Source organism: Phyllobates terribilis, unplaced genomic scaffold (assembly GCF_046119375.1).
Source record: "Phyllobates terribilis strain yellow unplaced genomic scaffold, ASM4611937v1 Scaffold_2__4_contigs__length_985480577, whole genome shotgun sequence".
Lineage (NCBI taxonomy): Eukaryota > Metazoa > Chordata > Amphibia > Anura > Dendrobatidae > Phyllobates > Phyllobates terribilis.
Genome location: NW_027362762.1, coordinates 47,594,522 through 47,618,115, shown reverse-complemented (window position 1 = coordinate 47,618,115; position 23,594 = coordinate 47,594,522). Strand labels below are relative to the sequence as shown.

The 23,594-nt window shown below is 45.0% G+C and overlaps 1 protein-coding gene across 1 annotated transcript in view; it reads left to right on the top strand.

Annotated features, from left to right (window-relative positions):
- Nucleotides 1-23,594, top strand: part of LOC141244308 (retinal guanylyl cyclase 2-like) — a 135,358-nt gene that overhangs the window by 97,248 nt on the left and 14,516 nt on the right. The window contains exons 13-18 of the mRNA XM_073669002.1: nucleotides 4,488-4,651; nucleotides 7,536-7,728; nucleotides 15,195-15,369; nucleotides 15,501-15,599; nucleotides 18,448-18,542; nucleotides 18,927-19,012. Of these exons, the coding sequence (XP_073525103.1) occupies nucleotides 4,488-4,651; nucleotides 7,536-7,728; nucleotides 15,195-15,369; nucleotides 15,501-15,599; nucleotides 18,448-18,542; nucleotides 18,927-19,012 (812 nt within the window). The remainder of the gene's footprint in view (nucleotides 1-4,487; nucleotides 4,652-7,535; nucleotides 7,729-15,194; nucleotides 15,370-15,500; nucleotides 15,600-18,447; nucleotides 18,543-18,926; nucleotides 19,013-23,594) is intronic.

Genomic DNA, 23,594 nt, shown 5'->3' with positions numbered 1-23,594 from the left:
CCACATTCAGTTCAAATTTCTGGATTTTTATCGCTGTAATATGGAAAACATCTGGCTGCATTCTGCAGTGCTAACAAGCAAATGGAGCAGAACAATGGTGTACTCTGGATTGCTTTTTAAGCAAATAACCAGGATTAAGATAAAAAAAAAAATTGCCCTGGCCTCTGATACCTGGGGCTTTGTCAACAAATATTTGTCACAGCAGGAAAACTTAGAAGTTGAACATGCAATGGACCCTCTTGTGCTGTATCATGCACTGCAGTCTGTCACATACCCTGCCTGCCTTGGTTTTTAAGCAAACAACGAGGGTTAAGATAAAAAAAAAATTGCCCTGGCCCCTGATACCTGGGTCTTTGTATACAAATATCTGTATGAATAGCAGCAGCATGAATGTGCTATGGACCTTCTTGCACTATATGCACTGCAGTCTGCCACTTACCCTGCCTGCCTGCCTAACTCCTGCTATCACCACTGAATATATGCAGCTGGATTAGTCCTCAGAAGGACTGTTAGTTCAGATGGATATACCGTACAGACCAAAAGTTTGGACACACCTTCTCATTTAAAGATTTTTCTGTATTTTCATGACTATGAAAATTGTACATTCACACTGAAGGCATCAAAACTATGAATTAACACATGTGGAATTATATACTTAACAAAAAAGTGTGAAACAACTGAAAATATGTCTTATATTCTAGGTTCTTCAAAGTAGCCACCTTTTGCTTTGATGACTGCTTTGCACACTCTTGGCATTCTCTTGATGAGCTTCAAGAGATAGTCACCGGAAATGGTCTTCCAACAATCTTGAAGGAGTTCCCAGAGATGCTTAGCACTTGTTGGCCCTTTTGCCTTCACTCTGCGGTCCAGCTCACCCCAAACCATCTCGATTGGGTTCAGGTCTGGTAACTGTGGAGGCCAGGTCATCTGACTTAGCACCCCATCACTCTCCTTCTTGGTCAAATAGCCCTTACACAGCCTGGAGGTGTGTTTGGGGTCATTGTCCTGTTGAAAAATAAATGCTGGTCCAACTAAACGCAAACCGGTTGGAATAGCATGCCGCTGCAAGATGCTGTGGTAGCCATGTTGGTTCAGTATGCCTTCAGTTTTGAATAAATCCCCAACAGTGTCACCAGCGAAGCACCCCCACACCATCACACCTCCTTCTCCATGCTTCACGGTGGGAACCAGGCATGTAGTGTCCATCCATTCACCTTTTCTGCGTCGCACAAAGACACAGTGGTTGGAACCAAAGATCTCAAATTTGGACTCATCAGACCAAAGCACAGATTTCCACTGGTCTAATGTCCATTCCTTGTGTTCTTTAGCCCAAACAAGTGTCTTCTGCTTGTTGCCTGTCCTTAGCAGTGGTTTCCTAACAGCTATTTTACCATGAAGGTCTGCTGCACAAAGTCTCCTCTTAACAGTTGTTGTAGAGATGTGTCTGCTGCTAGAACTCTGTGTGGCATTGACCTGGTCTCTAATCTGAGCTGCTGTTAACCTGCGATTTCTGAGGCTGGTGACTTGGATAAACTTATCCTCAGAAGCAGAGGTGACTCTTGGTCTTCCTTTCCTGGGGCGGTCCTCATGTGAGCCAGTTTCTTTGTAGCGCTTGATAGTTTTTGCAACTGCACTTGGGGACACTTTCAAAGTTTGCCCAATTTTTCGGACTGACTGACCTTCATTTCTTAAAGTAATGATGGCCACTCGTTTTTCTTTACTTAGCTGCTTTTTTTCTTGCCATAATACAAATTCTAACAGTCTATTCAGTAGGACTATCAGCTGTGTATCCACCAGACTTCTGCACAACACAACTGATGGTCCCAACCCCATCTATAAGGCAAGAAATCCCACTTATTAAACCTGACAGGGCACACCTGTGAAGTGAAAACCATTTCCGGTGACTACCACTTGAAGCTCATCAAGAGAATGCCAAGAGTGTGCAAAGCAGTCATCAAAGCAAAAGGTGGCTACTTTGAAGAACCTAGAATATAAGACATATTTTCAGTTGTTTCACACTTTTTTGTTAAGTATATAATTCCACATGTGGTAATTCATAGTTTTGATGCCTTCAGTGTGAATGTACAATATTCATAGTCATGAAAATACAGAAAAATCTTTAAATGAGGTGTTTCCAAACTTTTGGTCTGTACTGTATATATATGCTGTGGAATACCTATACTAACTATAAACAAGCAAATCTCTCCCTAGCTCAGCAGCAGCTCTCCCTACACTGTCTGATCCGGAGTGACTGTGACGAGCATGGCGGCGCCAGGTCTGATATAGACCTGATGATGCTGTGCGGCCAGCCAATCACTGTAATGCCACAACCAACATGGCTGCAGCATTGCAATGACTGGCTGGCAATCCCTGCATGTTCATTGACTCTCTAAAGAGAGCTAAACATGCAGGGAGGGGACCCGAGTTCCCGCCCGAGCAACCCGGAAATACTTGCCGAGCGCCCAGCATGTCGAGCACAGTGATGCTTGGGCGAGTACCGAGCAGTGGCAAGCACGTTCGCTCATCACTACTTATAAGCACTGTGCATGTTCTGCTGTTTAGAGATGGTGGTCGGTCTCCGAAGCAACGAGTAGAGTAAAGAAAAGAAAAGTTTTAATAACTCAAAAAGGGCTGAAAATTGTAATAATCAGTAGATTGCAAAAATCTTTGTTTGTACAAGCTCTATCTGACAATACCCATTTATGATGAAGGGAAATAACCCTTTAATGAGCCAATCAGACCGACCGATCTTTGATAGGAGAACACAAATATGCACTAAGCGTATTACATGGAAAATTATTAGTAAGATCTATCAACAGTAAATTGTTGGTTTCCATGTCTTGTTACAAAGTTATGTCAATCATTAGAGGTGAGGAAAACTGAAACTGTGCATTGCTGGCGAGTCGCCTTCTGACATATCTTGTAATACTTTACAGTACAAGACAATGGAGAAGTATTACGGCTCTGCATTTTGTATCGTTCTGTAATAGGAGAGGGGCCGTCATCACTGAATCCATGAATTTAGCATTGAGAAAGCTTTGATATGTAAGAGATATTCATCTATCATAAGTTTAAACAATCTGCAAATCCAGATCTCAAGAGTTGTCAGGATGGCGGTAAATTAGATTTGTGTCGCCACCTGCTGGCCTTAAGGTGGTCCTGCAGCCTAACACAAGGCACTGTATGAAAATTGCACTAGGCAGCGGAGAGACTTGGATCAGTCCTCATTCTGCACCCTTATTTAACTGTATATATTCCAGATGTAGCGGTCACGTTTCTCGAGATCTATTCATCAACTGCAGCTTTATCATATCAGTAGCTAGAAAAATCTATCTGGTCTCTGCAACACTTACATGGACAGTAAAATATTAGAAGACATAGATAACGAGACTCTTACATGATGCGTTGTTTTTGCTTAAATCAATAGTACAAGGTGGCATAAGAAACTTTGTAATACATCTTATCATTGAAATCTTCTTCTTTTTCCATTTTTGAGCCACTTCTCCTCTCCCCACCTCCTGATCTCATCAATCACTCTAAAAAAAAATTGCTAAAATCCATCAGCAAGACTTACTGAGGTTGTTTATTGTCTATCTATGGATGGGAAAGGAGGCTGAATTCACAGCTACTTTTCATAGTACTGGTCTATGATGTCCTCATTGCTTTTTAATAGGTGCCTTATATCACCCCAGAGCTGAATTTACAATAATGCTGTATAATGTCCCCAATATTGCTCTCTAGTAAGTGTTTTATCTAACTCCAGAGCTGGATTCACAGCTACGCTGCTCAGTACTGATATATAATGTCCTCAGCATTGCTTTCTAGTAAGTGTTTTATCTCAACCCAGAGCTCAATTCACAGTACTGCTATATAATGTTTTCAATGCTTCTTTCTAGTAAGTGCTTTATCTCACTCCAGAGATGGATTGACAGCTACACTGCTACACTGGTGTTCATCTTATCACAGAGCTATGCTGCTCAGTACTTCAGTTTATTGTGCTTCATGGTGCTGTTCCTTTCTAGTATATATTTATCTCACCCCAGAGTTGGATTCACAACTATACTGCTGTAAAATGTTGATCCATGTTGCTCCTCACATGTTGCTTGATTCACAGCTACACTGCTCACCATTGCTGTATGATCTCCTCCGTGCTGCTGCTTCTGAATATGTGCTAGAAGGAGACAGAAGAGAAGGAATCCCTCATGTCTGTGTGTGCTGTGTATGTAAAGCATAATAGCAGCTAGTCTGTTCCCACTAGCTCAGAGACAACTGAAAATTAGAGATAGAGGGGGATACTAGTGAAAAACGCAGGACACAAGTCATATAATGGCCAGAAATAGTATTACTTCTCATGTATACATCTGACAGATTATTCAGAGCAGAGTTGCACCAAGTGGATGCAGCGGGTGCACTATATGATGCACTCATATGATGGCCTGATAGTCCTTATTCGGTAATGAAGATCTGATATTTTTATTTTATTTCAGTTTAAAACCATAAACAAAGGGAAGAAAACCAACATCATAGACTCCATGCTGAGGATGCTGGAGCAATACTCCAGTAATTTAGAAGATTTGATCCGAGAGAGAACAGAAGAGCTGGAGGTGGAAAAACAGAAAACTGAAAAACTTCTCTCACAAATGCTGCCTCCGTGAGTAGACGACATTGTGGTCCCCAAACGTCCAATTTGCTACATCTGGAATGGTTGTCGATTATCCCCCTCCCATGTTGGGCAAAGTACTGGACCTAAAGAGTACACATCTTAGAGGCAGAACCATAAAGCAGCTCTCTGCCCTTAGAAAGAAGGGGCCCCTCTGCTGTAGGGTAACAGGAGCGACTGGACAGGTGATAAATCTTAGATCTCTGCTTGCTTGGGACAATTATTTTTTACATCTAGAGGCTGAAAACTTCTTGTCAACGCTAGAGGTTTGTTATATTGTCTGTAGTAATGAGCAAATCTGCTGAAATTCCAGTTCGGCAGATTTGCTCGAATTCAGGCGAGAAGTTTGATTCGCATTAATTTATTCACTGCAAATCGAAGGTACCTAATTGTTCTCTGGGGTCTCTCTCGAGACGTGCGATGAAAAAAAAACAAAAAACAAAACTTCGCTGCTTTCCTGTCCCGCTGCCGCAGCCCCTCCGTCTGGTCCTCTGTGCAGCTCCCTCCGACTTTTTCTTTTCTTCTTCGCGGCACGCTACGTCTTCTTCCTCCTTATTCACTCTGTACTAGGGCTTCCGACACAAAGTACGCCTCTGAAGTTACCATGCCTGTCATGACGTCTCTGACGCGGTGACATCGGAGTCCTTCTTGGTGCCGTAAGCCAGTGAAGATGGAGGAAGAGCTGTACCAAGGACCAGAAGAAGGGTTGCGTTAACATGACAGGTGAGCAGAGAAGAATTACTCTTATATATTTTTCACCCCTTTCCACAAATTAGCAAAACAGTGGCTGACCGATCTAACTTTTTTTGTAAATTTATAAATAAATAACTAAGAATAATTTGCAAATTTTACCAAAAATTTGGAATCTCATTAATATCTCATTTCTAATTGTTGACCATGTAGACCAGGGGTGAGGGACCTTTTTCTGCCAGGGGCCATTTGGATATTTATACCATCACTCGAGGGCCACACAAAATAATTAACTTGAAATTTATCCTTACATATTTGGTCAAACATTTACTTAACTCCCTCCTAATGTAACGGCTGGAGCTGCTTCTCTTTGGTGCTGCTGTGATGTTAGGTATTAATAATACTACTTACAAACTGCTTTCCCAGATTTGCGTCACTCTGGAGCGCAGTCGACTCTTTGCGATGGATTTTTAAAAGAACTCATAGAAGTAAGATGTTCTGAAAACAGATATACAGTATATTACACTGCAGGGTGAAATCCATCACTGTTCACATTACATTTATAGAACTCAAGCAGTGGGAGGTTTGTTGTATATATATCACATAGGAGACACCGAGACAGCTCTATATACATCACATAGGAGAGACCAAGACTGCTTTATATGCATCACATAGGAGACACTAAGACTATTCTATATGCTTCACATAGGAGACACTGAGACAACTCTATATATATCACATAGGAGACACGGAGACTGCTCTATATACGTCACATAGGAGAGACCAAGACGCTTTATATGCATCACATAGGAGACACTAAGACTATTCTATATGCTTCATATAGGAGACACTGAGACAACTCTATATATATCACATAGGAGACACTGAGACTGCTCTATATACATCACTTAGGAGACACTGAGACTACTCTATATACGTTACATAGGAGAGACCAATACTGCTCTATATGCATCACATAGGAGACACTGAGAATACTCTATATACATCACATCGGAGAAACCAAGACAGCTCTATACACGTCACATAGGAGAGACCAAGACTGCTCTACATGCATCACGTAGGAGACACTGAGACTGCTCTATATACATCACATAGGAGACACTGAGACTACTCTATATACATCACATAGGAGACACTGAGACTGAGGTAAATACTTCACATAGGAGACACTGAGACTACTCTATATACATCACATAGGAGACACTGAGACTGAGGTAAATACTTCACATAGGAGACACTGAGACTGCTTTGTATATCACGCATGAAACATTGACACTGCTCTACTGTATATACATCACATATGATACACTGAGAATACTGTAAATACATCACATAGGAGACAATGAGATTGTGCTGTATATGCATCCCATAGAATACACTGAGATTGCAGTATATACAGCACATAGGTTACACTGAGACTGCTCTATATATGTAGGAAACACTAGTGACATATACATAACAGGAGACGCTGGGGCTGAAGCATTTACATCAAAGGAGACGCTGGGACATATACATTACAGGAGACACTATGGTATATACGTTACAGGAGGCACTGGGGCTGCTGCTGTTGCCCTCATTGCAGGGACTGAAGCGCAGAACGCGCTGGCTTCGCCCACAAAGTACATCCTGATGCTGGCACTGGCCAGCGTCAGGGCATAATCCTTCAATTCACTCATGTGCTGGCAGTAAAAGGAGTAATTAAAGGGCTAGTCGCCAGAAAAATGCAACTGTCATCTGGAGCACTGCATCCCCGGGAAGCTGCCCGGGGTTCCAGAGCAAAGCACACACCCCTGATGTAAAATATCTTCCATGACCTACACACATAAGCAAGAATCTGCTTCAAGTTGGAGGTTGTTACGTTGTATGATTCTGCAATTTAGAGGATTGCATGGGAAGGAGGACTGTATGGGACAGATCTTTACTTGTTTTCTGTCTCTGGATGCATCAAAGTCGGAATATTGTTATTCACTGACAACAAGCTGAAAACTTTAGGTATTAGAAAGTTTCAGAACCTTATGTAATGATCATCACACATAGTAACTGCCATCGATTGATCTTAAAGGGGCATTTACTGGGTGCAAATTATAATTACCTTGTGATAAAACAAGTTTCCCTCTAAAACCTCTGGTATCTTCCCGCTCACCCTTCCATTTATGTCTTTCAGATCTGTTGCTGAAGCTCTGAAAACCGGAGCCACAGTTGAGCCAGAATATTTCGATCAGGTTACGATCTACTTCAGCGACATTGTTGGATTCACCACCATCTCTGCCCTTAGTGAACCAATTGAGGTGGTCGACCTTTTGAATGACCTTTATACTTTATTTGACGCCGTTCTGGGAAATCACGATGTATATAAAGTAAGTGAAGGGTGGCGACCACTAATGGCAGCCATTACAATGCCCAGCTTTCTATAGACCTGCATGGCATAGCGCAGGGTTCCCCAACTCCAGTCCTCAAGGCCCACCAACAGGTCATGTTTTCAGGATATCCTTAGTATTGCATGGGTGATAATTCCATCACCTGCACAGGAAATAATTCCATCACCTGTGCAATACTAAGGAAATCCTGAAAACATGATCTTCTGTTGGTGGGCCTTGAGGACTGGAGTTGGGGAACACTGGCATAGCGGAAGCAGGGTTCTCCATTTCTAGAATTTCTCCAGAATTTCTGGAAATTTTTGGGTTTTAAAATTCTGTTAATCAATTAGGGGCCCAAAACAGATTGTCATAACGTTGGGTTTAGCCATATTGCAAGCTCAGTATATGGACTGTACTGACTGTGGGGCTCACGACCTGAACTTACAGCTTCAGTGGTGACGTGAGACATCACGATCATGTGAGGCCATTTGATGGCCTCAACACCTGAAGAGAATTCTGGAAGACCCAAAGATCGGCGTGGGGGTGGCAGCAGAGGTGGAGTAAGTACTAGTGTCTATAATGCATTTTATTATTTTAGCCTCTTCCCAGCCGGACATTATTTTGCCGGATTGGTGCAAATTGAATTGCAAAAATATCTAATTCGCCAGAATATTACATTTTTGAGAACCTCATGACAAATTTCATATTAGTCGTATAATTACTGTTATGCACACGCCCGGACTGACTGGCGTGTGCGGGTGTTGTGGTTCCACTGGACCATGGACCGGAGAGTGCCTGGAGGGGCGTGACTAAGTATCTGGCCGATCCGACCAAGGTGGCACGACGGCATACGACGCCAGTGCACCAGGGAGAAACCGGGCAGAGGGACCAGGTGCTACTCCAGGTCAAACTCCGGACACGGGGGTTGACCCACACTGGAATTACTGGAACAGGCAGGTTAGGCTGGCACAGACTGGTGGATGTAAGCAAACACGGCAGGTATGCAGAGGGGTGGATACAGGCGAGTATGCAGGCAGGGAGGTACTGGCCGAAAGGACGGGCTGGAGCACAGAAAGGTTAAGACCCAGTACAGACTGGGTCACAGAACCGCAGATGCGGTAGACAACCACAGCAGAGAGGGAACGCCCAAAGCGGTGGGCAAGAACAGAGCAGGACGGGGCTGCCGGAGCAGCGAACACAAGCAGGGCAGGACAGGACTGCCGGAGCAGCGGGCAGAAGCAGGGCAGGACAGGACTGCCGGAGCAGCGGGCAGAAGCAGGGCAGGACAGGACTGCCGGAGCAGCGGGCAGAAGCAGGGCAGGACAGGACTGCCGGAGCAGCGGGCAGAAGCAGGACAGGACTGCCGGAGCAGCGGGCAGAAGCAGGGCAGGACAGGACTGCCGGAGCAGTGAGCAAAAGGGTAAGAGCGGAGCAAGGCTGCCGGAGCAGTGAGCAAGGAGTCAGAGCAGGACGGACAGGGCTCTGTTCACACGGAACAGACAGGAAGGGAAAGGCAGAGCCAGATACCCACAGGGTACTTGCAGTGAAGTAGCGAGGGGACCACAAACTCACAAACGGGAGTACAGAGACAACAAGCAGGAGTTAGGTACGAGTTCAGACTCTGCAGAAAAAGGAAAGGAACGGACATAGAGGCAAAACAGGTAAAGGATAGGAGAGAGTTCAGACTGGAACTGAGTGTACGGAAGAGACCGACACTGCAGCGGGATACAGGAGCGGGTCTGGGAATACGGCCCCCAGAGAGGCGGGACGAACAGGCAAGGAGCGTGTTCAGACAGGACAGACAAGATACAGGAACGGATCTAGGTAATCGGCCCCTAGAAGGCGGGAGGAACAGGCTAGGAGCGTGTTCAGACAGGCCTGGAAATACGGCCTCCAGGAAAGGCAGCAGGCAAGAGTACACAGACAGGACTAAGTTCAGACACGGGAACAGATACTGCAAGACAGGAGAAATAGACAGGACTCAGTTCAGACAGGAACAGATACCGCAAGGCACAGACAGGCAGATCTAGGAATACGGCCCCTAGAAGGCGAAAGAACAGGCAAGAAGCGTGTTCACAAGAACAGACCACAGTTCAGACACAGAACTGGAAAACAGGCAGGAAAACAGGATAGGACCTGGCATGTCAGAGACAAAAAAGCCGACTGACAGGACACAATGCTCAGGCGCCATCTTGAGGAAGAAGGTGGTATAAATACCCAAAGATGGACAGCAATAGGCTGAAGGTGCAACAGGGGCGTGTCCGCAGCAGGTACAAGAAACAGGAAGTTCAGCGGGCGTCGCCCTATGCAGCCAAAACAGACAAACAGACAGCAAGGAGGGAAGCCAGAGAGACATTCTGGACTGGAGATCAAGTGCGCGCTCTTGCACAGTGGGAGATGGACCACCATGCAAGGACGCCGCCAGGTATGTTACAGTACCCCCCCCCTTACGCCCCCTCTTCTTCAGGCCTGCCAGAATCTTCCGCAGGGAATTCGAGGACCAGTCGTTCACTTCAAGGAGATCACTTCCACTGTCCACAGGAAAAATTGATCTCATCTGGTTAGCTAGGATGCTACCTCGTATCCAGCCATCCCTAGCAACAGACGAAACGGGTGGAGTACCAGGAACAGCACACAAGGAAGTCTCTCTCCACATATTTTCAGGTGGCACCCCAGAGGGTACAGGAGACGACTGGAAGTCCTTCACCGGGTTGGAGGGGGACAGAGACTTGGGGGTAATCTCTGCTTCGAGGTACATCTTGTCAAGCTCACAGGAAGAAATAGACGGGTTATCAGGTACATAATGAGGAAAAGTCACTGTCTCTTTGTTATCTGGTGGTACCCCGGAGGATTCAGGAAACAACTGGAGGTCCTCCGCCGGGTCAGAAGAGTGCAGAGGCTCAGAGAAAACATCTGCTTCAGAGTACACTAGGTCGGACTCACTGGAGGAAGCAGGCGAGGTATCGGGTACCGAGTATAGGAAAGTCTCTGTCCATTCACCACCAGGTGGCACCCCGAAGGGTTCTGGAGACAACTGGAGGTCCTCCGCCTGGTCAGAGGGGTGTAGAGACTCAAGGGTAACCTCTGCTTCAGAGTACACAAGGTCGGACTCACTGGACGAAGCAAGCGAGGTATCAGATCCAGGATATAGGAAAGTCTCTGTCCATTCACCACCAGGTGGCACCCCGAAGGGTTCTGGAGACAACTGGAGGTCCTCCGCCTGGTCGGAGGGGTGTAGAGACTCGGGATTAACCTCTGCTTCGGAGTACACTAGGTTGGACTCACTGGACGAAGCGAGCGAGGTATCAGGTACAGAGTATAGGAGAGTCTCTGTCCTTTCGCTACCAGGTAGCACCTCGAAGGGTTCTGGAGACAACTGGAGGTCCTCCGCCTGGTCGGAGGGGTGTAGAGACTCGGGGGTAACTACCACTTTGGGGTACCCATTGTCAGGCTCACAGGACGAAGCGGACAAAGTATCGAGTACCGAGTGTAGAGAAGTCTCTCTCCATTTGTCATCGAGTGGTATCCCGGAGGATTCAGGAGGCAACAGGGGGTCCTCCGCCAGGTAGTAGAGGTGCACAGACTCAGAGGTAACCACAGCTTTGGAGCATCCTTGGACATGCACACCGGTTAAAGTGGGTGAAGCATCTGATGCTGGGTGCAGGAAGTTCTCCTGTGTGGAGTCTGGATGGGCAGAAGTCTCTTCGGGCAGGAGAACCGGAGCACTACCCACGCACATTACCCGTTGGGGCTTCTCCGGGATACAGGGAGATGAAGCTTCAGTAGGGACTTCAAGGTTGGGGTCAGGAGGTCTCAGGGAGGACAGACCCTGGCGTGACAGCTTGCCTCTACGTCTAGCACGTCTGGACTGCCTCTTGAGGTTGGGAGAAGTATTCCGGAAAGCGTAGTCACCCTGTGAGGATTCTGGGTGGGCAGTAGTCTCATTGGGCTGGAGGACTATTGCGCTACCCACACACATTACCCATCGGGGCTGCTCCGGGATATTGGGAGGTGAAGCTTCAGCAGGAGCCTCCGGGTTAGGATCATCGAAGACCATTAGAAAGGCCACCAGGAAGGCCATTAGGTCCAGGAGGATCGGATCCAGTGTTTCATATAGGGGGTTGATCCATTCCAAGGCATCACCCGCCAGGTAAGACATAATGAATGCCACCTTAACCCGATCGGTGGGAAAACATAGAGGGTAGAACTTGAAGTGTAGCATGCATTGCTCCACAAATGCACGACTTTGTCTTGGATCCCCATAGTAACGTGGCGGATCCGCAGGAACGAGAGCAGATAGATCCATCTGGACGGGTGCGTAATTCGCCTGGAACTCAGCTGAGAAAAAAAAAATAAATTTTATTTATTTATTTTTAATGCATGTATTCGCTGGAAAACTTCTCAGAGAGCGAAGGCCGTGGGGCTCAACGGGAACCATGGCCTGAGCATGCTGTTATGCACACGCCCGGACTGACTGGCGTGTGCGGGTGTTGTGGTTCCACTGGACCATGGACCGGAGAGTGCCTGGAGGGGCGTGACTAAGTATCTGGCCGATCCGACCAAGGTGGCACGACGGCATACGACGCCAGTGCACCAGGGAGAAACCGGGCAGAGGGACCAGGTGCTACTCCAGGTCAAACTCCGGACACGGGGGTTGACCCACACTGGAATTACTGGAACAGGCAGGTTAGGCTGGCACAGACTGGTGGATGTAAGCAAACACGGCAGGTATGCAGAGGGGTGGATACAGGCGAGTATGCAGGCAGGGAGGTACTGGCCGAAAGGACGGGCTGGAGCACAGAAAGGTTAAGACCCAGTACAGACTGGGTCACAGAACCGCAGATGCGGTAGACAACCACAGCAGAGAGGGAACGCCCAAAGCGGTGGGCAAGAACAGAGCAGGACGGGGCTGCCGGAGCAGCGAACACAAGCAGGGCAGGACAGGACTGCCGGAGCAGCGGGCAGAAGCAGGGCAGGACAGGACTGCCGGAGCAGCGGGCAGAAGCAGGGCAGGACAGGACTGCCGGAGCAGCGGGCAGAAGCAGGGCAGGACAGGACTGCCGGAGCAGCGGGCAGAAGCAGGGCAGGACAGGACTGCCGGAGCAGCGGGCAGAAGCAGGGCAGGACAGGACTGCCGGAGCAGCGGGCAGAAGCAGGGCAGGACAGGACTGCCGGAGCAGTGAGCAAAAGGGTAAGAGCGGAGCAAGGCTGCCGGAGCAGTGAGCAAGGAGTCAGAGCAGGATGGACAGGGCTCTGTTCACACGGAACAGACAGGAAGGGAAAGGCAGAGCCAGATACCCACAGGGTACTTGCAGTGAAGTAGCGAGGGGACCACAAACTCACAAACGGGAGTACAGAGACAACAAGCAGGAGTTAGGTACGAGTTCAGACTCTGCAGAAAAAGGAAAGGAACGGACATAGAGGCAAAACAGGTAAAGGATAGGAGAGAGTTCAGACTGGAACTGAGTGTACGGAAGAGACCGACACTGCAGCGGGATACAGGAGCGGGTCTGGGAATACGGCCCCCAGAGAGGAGGGACGAACAGGCAAGGAGCGTGTTCAGACAGGACAGACAAGATACAGGAACGGATCTAGGTAATCGGCCCCTAGAAGGCGGGAGGAACAGGCTAGGAGCGTGTTCAGACAGGCCTGGAAATACGGCCTCCAGGAAAGGCAGCAGGCAAGAGTACACAGACAGGACTAACTTCAGACACGGGAACAGATACTGCAAGACAGGAGAAATAGACAGGACTCAGTTCAGACAGGAACAGATACCGCAAGGCAGGGACACAAACAGGACTCTGTTCAGACGGGAACAGATACCGCAAGGCACAGACAGGCAGATCTAGGAATACGGCCCCTAGAAGGCGAAAGAACAGGCAAGAAGCGTGTTCACAAGAACAGACCACAGTTCAGACACAGAACTGGAAAACAGGCAGGAAAACAGGATAGGACCTGGCATGTCAGTGACAAAAAAAAAGCCGACTGACAGGACACAATGCTCAGGCGCCATCTTGAGGAAGAAGGTGGTATAAATACCCAAAGATGGACAGCAATAGGCTGAAGGTGCAACAGGGGCGTGTCCGCAGCAGGTACAAGAAACAGGAAGTTCAGCGGGCGTCGCCCTATGCAGCCAAAACAGACAAACAGACAGCAAGGAGGGAAGCCAGAGAGACATTCTGGACTGGAGATCAAGTGCGCGCTCTTGCACAGTGGGAGATGGACCACCATGCAAGGACGCCGCCAGGTATGTTACAATTACTTATTCATTTATTCTTCTCTAATACTCACCAATTGTCTCAGGACATCCAGGGTTCTCCTGAAAAAAAGGAGAACTCACAGCTCCCAAAAGAGTTGAAAAATCTCCAGGGCACCATCAAAGCCTCATGGAAAGCCGAATTTTGGAGTTTCACGTGTGTGAGTTCGGGATGCTCCATAATTAGACAGGACACTGGAACTGGAATTAATGAGGCATAGAATATGCATAGAGGGGCATGGATTGAGAGGTAGATCTGGTTATGGGTACGTCAATCCATCTCCTCCTGTAGGGTCATTTAAAAAATTTGGCAAGTATGGTTCAAAGGGGTCGTAACAAGTATATGTTATCCCCTGTAGGGATTATTTACTGATCGCTAGGGGTTCAACGACTAGGACCACCAACGATTCCAAGAATGAGGCTCTGCTGAGTCCCGTCTCAGTGGATCGGTGGTCGAGAATGCACACCACTACACTCATTCTCTATGAGACTGACACATGGTGATTTCCAGTTTCTCTGGAATGGTGGGGGGTAGGAATGAGCGGACACGTGGAAATTGGGGTTCTGGTACCCAACCAAACTTTTGTCCAAAGTTCGGTTCGGGTACCCAAACTTGAACCTGAACCCGAACCCCATTGAAATCAATGGGGATCTGAACTAGTACACTAGGTGTCTGGCGCAAACCCCGAACTTTACAGTATGGGTTTGCTCATCTCTAGTGGGGGGCCTAAGTGGGGGGGCTTATCCATTGGAACCCTAGCGATCAATAAGTTATCTTGTCAAGATGGGAAAACTCATATACCTTGTACAACCCCTTTAATGGTGCATGATTCATGGGGTTGCCCTTTTACAGATTTTGTATAGAGGCTCAAGAGCTTTAAAGGGTTATTACTGGGCATCCCACCATTGGGACACACATATCCCAAGAACGCATACAGTTCTTACAAAGCCTATGGATGGTAATACCCCTTTAAGTTATACTTCTAGTGCATGGAAAATAGAGAAATAAAAATCCAATGGTGATCAGTTGATTATCCCAGGAAATCCTTGGTGGTCAATTATTGGCTAAGAGAAATTGCAGCAGGTGCACAATTGTCCTGCATCGGCCACTGCAGGAGTGATGTGGTGTTATATGATTCTCATTCAAAAAAAAAAGAGAGGTCCACAGTGGGAGACCCCCTATTTACAGCAGATATATATCTCCTTGCAGGTGGAGACCATCGGTGATGCCTATATGGTGGCCTCAGGCCTTCCAAAGCGGAATGGAAACAAGCATGCCGCCGAAATAGCCAACATGTCTCTGGATATCCTCAGCTCCGTGGGCAGCTTCCAGATGAGACACATGCCGGACATTCCGGTCAGGATCCGGATAGGTTTACACTCAGGTAGGACGTTCTCCTCAGTCTGACATCACAGTAGTGATACCGGACTACTGGAAATCCCAAAAATGGAGGTCCAATCCAGCAAAACAGAGGGAAATCAAGTATAATAGTTCTGCCTTTGTCCTCCCATCCAGGGCCTTGTGTAGCCGGAGTCGTTGGCCTCACCATGCCACGTTACTGTCTATTCGGAGACACTGTGAACACGGCGTCACGGATGGAATCCACAGGACTGCGTAAGTCTATGGGAGTTGGAGGCAAAACTTAGATTAGTTTTACTCACACTTACAGTATTAAAAAGAAAAATGTGAAAAATATGAAAAACTCACTACGGATAAATGGAAAAGAATATATAGATATATATTTTTTTAAATCCCCTTGGCCCTAATAGAGACCAAACACAGAGGGGACCATTTATTTTTCTATTTGTGCCTTTTTTTCTCTCTAGTACTTTAGTTTTTGGTGTTTTTCATTAGCGCCATATTTTCCCTTTAATTTGCACCTTTTTTAGAGTCCTTTTTCCATGTGTTCATCTGTTTTTTATTAGTTTGCTACTGTGGGCAGAGTTTTAGGGTTTCCATATGTTTTCTCCTGATTGATTATTTGCAAATGTATTTTTGAGTCCCCCCCCCCCACCCCCGGAGTGATTTTATTTATGCCAAAAATGTTAAAAAAAAAAAAGTATGACTTTTCGCAAAAGGCTGCAAAAAAAGGTTTAATGAAAAAAAGACCATTTTTTACTTTGCACAAAATTCACAAACCGCATGCTCTGCTTTGAGATATTTCGTTCAAAAACTGGCCACGACTTCCACAAGACAAAAAGAAAAATAGAAAAAAGACTTAAAGGGAATTTGTCAGCAAGTTTTTGCTATGTAATTCGACAGCATCATGATGTAGGGGCTGAGACCCTGATTCCAGCGGTGTATCACTTAGTTTACTGGGTGCAGCAGTTGTGATAGAGTCACAGTTTTCTCTGCTGCAGATGCAGCAGAGCTCGGAATACTGAGCTGTGTATAACCCCTCCCACACTCCTGATTGGCAGCTTTCTGTATACAATATATCAGTGCTGGGGGCGTAGTTGGACCAGGAGGCACGAGACACTTAGTCCTGTAGTGATAATCTCCTGCTGATAAAACACTGATTCTATTGAAACAGCAAAAGACAGCTTAGCAAGTAACACATCACTGGAATCAGGCTCTCTGCCCCTACCTCATGCTGCTCTCAGATTACATAGCAAAAACTGCTAATAAATTCCCTTACAGAAAAAAACACAAATGATGAATTGGGACCAGAGTTTTTTCCGAGGGAGGATGCCAAATGAGCTGGGGCACTCGACAGAGATGGTGAATTTCCTAGCCACCCCACTCAAGTTGACTGACAGTTATTTGGATGTGTGTGCATAAGGGAGAGACCTATAAGTCAAAGGACAGGGGCAGAAAGAAACCCGGCCTCGGACTGGCCATCTGACACATGGTCCCAGTTGGCATTTCAGAGTTAAACATACAAGGCTCAACCAGTGTCTGACTCGTGCTGGTTCAGGCAGAGTTAATCAGGTGTCAGGTTCACTATAATATTCATATTAGGCATGAACCAATTTTTAAACTGTAACTGTCGTTTCAGGAGAACTTATAGCGGAATGTTCGTGTGTTCCACTAGCTCCGCCCACTATAGAATTTTAAAAACACCAACTATTACCTCCTAGCTCGTAATGGGAAAGTCTGTATTCACTGAAAACTGATCTTTCCAATAGAAGAAAGGAGCAGATTTCTCTGATAAGATATATTACAAAGCTTCTTATTTTCAGGTGTACTGTTGATTTATGAAACAAAAATTAAAACAACAGTTACCCTTTAAATATTCGATTAGGGTTCGATTTGTCGAAAATCGGCAGAAAAATCTGTGAAATTTTTGACCAATCCGATTAGTTTAGAATCGATTCACTCATCTCCGTTATTCATACCTGCCTACGATTGTCATGGGTTAACATTTAATGTCCCTGGAGGTGTACAGTGATAAAGCGGTTAAGTTTAATATTCATTTTCCATGGTGGTCTGTAACGGTAATAGAAGTCTAGGGCATACAGGCCAACCATCTAAAATTTGACAAGACCGTCCTGATTTTTATGAAAGGACCCCAGCAAATTGGGGCCGAAAAGGCTTGAACTTTACACAAACTCCACCCACAAATGGGCATCTCTAGGCGGTAATGGGTAATTTCTAAGCAGGGCTGGGGCCAGGGTTAAGGAGTCCCTAAATTGCCAACACTAATGTTGGTAATTATGATAAGGGTTAATAGTTATGTCTATTATCTATGGTAATCTATCCCCTAACCTGGAGAAAAAAAAAATGAAAAATAAAAATTTTAATCACTTTAAAATTGAAGAAATCAAAACGAAAAAAAAATAAGCTTATTTGGTGTCATTGCGTCTAACCCATATGGTACTGTAAATGACATAAAACTGCCTCACCTCCCTAAAAAAAAAAAACAAAGAAGCAATAAAAACATTGTATGCGCTAGAAAATAGTATGAATAAAAGCTATAGCTCGCCACAAAAAAATAAAGAGCTTTCAGCTCCGGTGACGGAAAAATAAAAATGTTACGGGTCTCAGAAAATGATGGCACAAACGAACTTTTTTTTTTTTTTTTTTTTTTACAAATTTCAGATTTTTTTTTTTCACCCCTTACCTAAAAGAAAAAAAAAACTATACAAGTTTGGTATCGTCACAATTGTACTGACCCGGAAAATCGTGCTGGCAGATCATTTTTATGGGACAATGAAAGCTGTAAAAATAAATAATAATAATAAAAAAATGTGTGTGTGTGTATGTATATATATATATATATATATATATATATATATATATATATATATATATATATATTACATTTGTTTTATTTATGTTATGTTGACTGAAGAAAAAAAAAATATGGCTCTTGCAAGAAGGAGAGGGAAAAAAATGAAGGCACAAAAAGCAAAAATTGTCAGTGACGGGAAGGGGTTAAAAGGACACACTGACATCTGCAGCCATTTTTTATATTAAATATTTTTTGGTAAATTTTGTAACCTTATTTGCCATTTTGCAGCTTACAGAATCCACGTCAACCAAAGCACGGCGGCCACGCTGCGGACCCTAAATGAAAACTATAAAATAGATGTTAGAGGGAAAACGGAATTAAAGGTAAGAATAGGATGTGATCAGTGTACACAGCGCTGCGTAATACCGCCAATTAGAAATGTCCGTCCGCCAAGCTCTGCTCGTTCTGTATGACACTGTATGACGATAATGTATGTAAAGCGCTGCGGAATATGTTAGCGCTATATAAAAATAAAGATTATTATTATTATTATTATTATTATGACCAAATTTGAAAATCTTCTCGCCGTTAGAATACATTGGGCACTTTACAGTTGTGACCATCAGGTGGCGCCGTACACAGTGCTATTACAGTAATGGCCACTTTCCGACACATATAACCGGTACAGACGGTTCAGCCAGGAGATCAGAAAAATGAAAATTTGCTTCTAATATCCTTTTTTTTTTAATATATTTATTTTTCTTTAGGGCAAAGGTATAGAAGAAACGTACTGGTTAGTAGGAAAAGATGGTTTCACTAAACCATTACCGAAACCACCATTTGTAAAGCCGGGGTATGTATACTTTACCAGTGTGCCTATGTAATTTTTGCACTGTGTTCTGGAGGTCTTGATTTGGGGTATACTGGCAGCTTTCCAAAGGAACCTGTGGAATAATTAAGGTCGTTTGCTATGACCCAGAGACGTAAAATGGTCAGGAACATGCGGCACAGGACTGGGTACCGAATATAGGGTGTAAGCAATGCCCAAAGGGACTTGGGTCCCCAAGTTAGGTAGACTTTTCTCAATATGCAGAAAGACTTCTTACAGAGATACATTTAGGGTTACCCTCATGTCGGATGATGCCCTCAATGTATTGGATAGTATCCACAGCATGCGGTATAATTATAAGCCCTATGTTATATGGCTCTCAAAAGCGTACTGCCATATGTTGTCCAAATATCACATACATTTACCTAAACGACAATGCTATACATTGCAACACCGGTATACACTGAAAAATAATGCACAATAAATGCCGCCATACAGTGCTCAAAATATACTGCGTTTTGTTGTCCAAATAACAGTGACCGAGATAACAATGATACGCAGTACTCCACCATCATACCCCACAAAATAAGGTGCAGTGCCACTAAATGCCTAGTAAATACCGCTGCACAGTGCTCAAGTAATACTGTCATATGTTGGCCAAGTAGCGCACAGCAAGTCCACCAGCAACCTACACTCCAAAATACTGCAATGTGCTACAACTCCTAGTAAATACCTCCATACAGAACACGAGTAATACTGACATATGTTGTGCAAATAACACACAGTTATCTAAATACCGATACTATAAATTACACCACCATCACGCAAATATGCACAACGCCTAGTAAATACCGCCACACGGTGCTCAGATAATACTGACATATAATCCACACAGTTACCTAAGAACTCGTTACAGTATAACACCACCATGTGCTACAAAATATTGTACAGTGCCACTCGGTGACAAGTAAATACTGCTACACAGTACTCAAAAGCAACTGACATATGTTTTCCAAAATACAGTTACTTAAATAACATTGCCATACAGTCTGCCACCAACCTATACTGCAAAATAATGTACAGTGCTTCACAGTGCCATGTAAATACCGCCACACAGTGCTCAAATAATACTAACCTATGCTGTCCAAATAACACACAATTACCTAAATAACATTGATATACAATCCGCCATCATCATACATTTCAAAGTCCTGCCCAGTGCCCAAAGCCTAGTAAATTCCGCCACACAGTGCTCTGATATATATCATCTAAAAAGCACACAGTATCAAAATAACAAATGTAACTTAGTACCCCACCATACTAGACTGCAAAGTAATGTGCACACCATGCATGGCAAATACTGACACTTGGTGCTCAAATAATACTGACATATGTCTTCCAAATAAAACACACAGTTACCTAAATAACAATCCATTATAGTATGTCATCAACATAACTGCAAATGTTCAGTGATACATAATGCCAAGTAAATACCACCACATAGTGCTCAAGTAATGCTAACATATATCGTACAAGTCAACTAAATAACAATGCTAAACAGTCTGCCACCAAGATACATTGTACAGTGCCACAAATAACTAGTAAATACCGCCACCCAGTGCTAAAGTAATGCTGTCATATGCCTTCCAAATAATACACACACTTACCTAAGAAATGACTCGTTACAGTACGCCATCACAGTATTATGCAAAATCATGTGCAGCGTCACACTTATTACCGCCACACCATGATAAAAAAAATACCATCATATGTTGTCCAAATAACATACCATTATCTGAAGAGCAATGCTATATAGAATAGTATTAGCATACACTGCAAAATACACTGCATTGCCAAGTAAATACTGCCAGATAGTACTCATAATAATACTGACAAACTGTGAACAAATACCAGCTCTGTCCTGTACATACGGTAATGGCATAAATAATGCTGCTATACAATTAATATGAGGATTCATTGTGTTCAAAAGCCTCAGGTGCTAGGCCATTTGTAGTTGCCCTTTTGCATGTGAGACCAAAGAAGTAGCATACCTCTAAGCACTACATGGCGCCATTTGGTTGCCTAGAAGTCACAGTAATTGCAGCATTACTACTGTACCTCGTGGGATACTGACCATAGAAGCCAATCTGACCGGATGTGACTTTAAGGGATAATCGTCAGGACACATTTACTCAACTGACAGTGAGTTGCCATATAACCCTAGAGTAACTGGCACCTTTATTTACTATCATCGACTGACCATAAAAGCTTTATAGCCCCTTTGAAGAAGAACCTTCGCTTGCCATAAATGTGCAATTTTGTTACCTGGTGTAAATGCCGCTGTTCTCCTGAATCCTGCGATGTTTTTCTTTTGTTTCTGAGCCTCTCTATTCCTGAGATATGGCCTCTTCTTCTCTGCATATGACTCGCCCAGGGGGATATGGGGGACTCGGTACCTTCTTGGGAGGTCACGGCAGTCAGCTCCTAGGTCCGTACTCTGGGGTCACTCTTTAAAAGGGGTTGTTGCTTGAAGGGATGATAAACGGTTTTGTCTCGTGACGCCACCTGTGGTTTCTGGTAATGGTTACTGGCGCTGCTGCAGACCTCCGGGGGTGATGGGATGGCAGCTGGGATGCTTCTGCTCCCCACAGGCGGAGCGGGCCCCCGGGGCAGGGTTGATGGAAGGGATGCAGGTGAGAGGTGGCCCGGTCGGATCAGGGGGAATGACAGACACGCACACAGGGAATTCGCTTCAGTACCTTTACTGGTGTAACGGCAGGTAGGGTCCAGGATACTTAATAGAAGGGTGCACTTCAGGACTTCTCCCCAGTGAGCGGGTATAAGGCCTCCTGGTCTGTTTCTTCCTCTCTCTAAAGCTCCTGGCCAGCCTGGAACTTGGCCTAGCTTCTGTACTGTTTCACTCTCTCACCTGTCGTCTTGGTAGTAGAATTTTTCTCTGGCTACCACTATCCCTGGACGCTGGGACCTTCGTGGTTCCTAGTTCTGTAAATGATTATAGCTTCAGGTTGACCAGAGGTCTGGAATCCTCCTGGTATGCCGGTGATCCCTACTGGGTGTAGAGGACCCTGTAGGCGCGGACCCGGTGTCCGGCTTGTGTCCTGGGGTGAGCTTAAGATGCTCCTCTGCCCCCTTAACTCCTCTCCTTGCCTCTGGCCACACTCGAGGCCCTCAGGACAGCAGCTCAACAGGTGCTGCCTCTTCACTGATCTCAAGTACCAGCACACTCTCCCTACCTAACTCCACCCTCCAGTATATATATATCCCTAACAGGGCTCCCTCTGGTGGTATGAGGTGGAAGGGTGGATGTGTGTGAATGTAATGAGGGCCTCTTGTGGGGAAGTCCATCCATGCACCCTTTTGGGTCCAGTGGTACCTGTGTGTAGCAGGGTGCCACACATACAAATCTACTCTTGTTCTTCAAGTGGGTGTGGTCCTTTAGAAGATGCCCACAGAAGAGCTGAGGACAACACCCACTTGGATAGCAAGACTAGATTTTAGTACAGGGAAGAGAGGGCTGTATCTCAGGAACGGAGAGGGGCAGAAACAAAAGAAAGACATCGCCGGATTCAGGAGAACAGCGGCATTTACATCATATAAGGGAATTGTATATTCATAGCAAATGACAGGTCCTGACCATTCTAGTAGATCTCACTGTTCATTCTTCCCACTAATTTGTGGCATCAGGAAATATTTGTGATTCCTGTTTATATATATATATATATATATATATATATATATATATATATATATATATATATATACAGTATATATTTAGGGGAAATTATTACAGACGTCGGGATTTCAGTAGTTTGTTTTGCAACCCAAACACCTTCTCAGGCGAACGTCTGAGCAGATTATGGGTCGTCATAAAAAACATGGAGCGTATTCAGATTCACGGCCGCGTCTCGGAGGTATCGCTTTTATGGAACACAATAAATTCTCTTTAATAGCGTAATATCTCCCAGCAAAGGAAACTGCTTGCCTCGCTCTAACTGGATAATTGCAAGTAAAAGATGGAAAAAAGAGAGAGGAAAAAAAAAAATTACAACGAGGGCAAATAAATACAGCGATCAGCATAATAAGAGAAACGGTTCAACAAAGCGCGACTCGCAGGGAGCTGCCGGATATGTAAATATACTGACAAACATTTCATTGTGAGTGCGCAGACCCCAGAATATACGAGCCGCTGCCGAGGGGCTGCTGAATATTCATCAGAAAGTTGTTGGAAAACTTTTCTTAAGTTTTGATGTATCCGAAACATGAGCTGACATCGTCCACAACCCAATGCTACATGCGACCAACAGGCCTAGTGACAGTGCTGCCAACCCTCCAGAAACCCCGATACAGTCCAAAAACTGCCCATAAGAAAAAAAAATTGGGGCCTTTTTATGATTTTTTTATAAAACCTGAACAGATTATTAAGACTGTAATTATCATCGTTTTACAGTTTCCAGTGACGTCTTCACATCAGAATTATGGGCTGCAGACATGTGTCACTTATAATCTTAACGATTAATTATAGTTTTCCAAAGATTGGTAAAATGTTTCTTGTCCAGCAAAAGAAAATCGAGTTGGCAAATCCTGA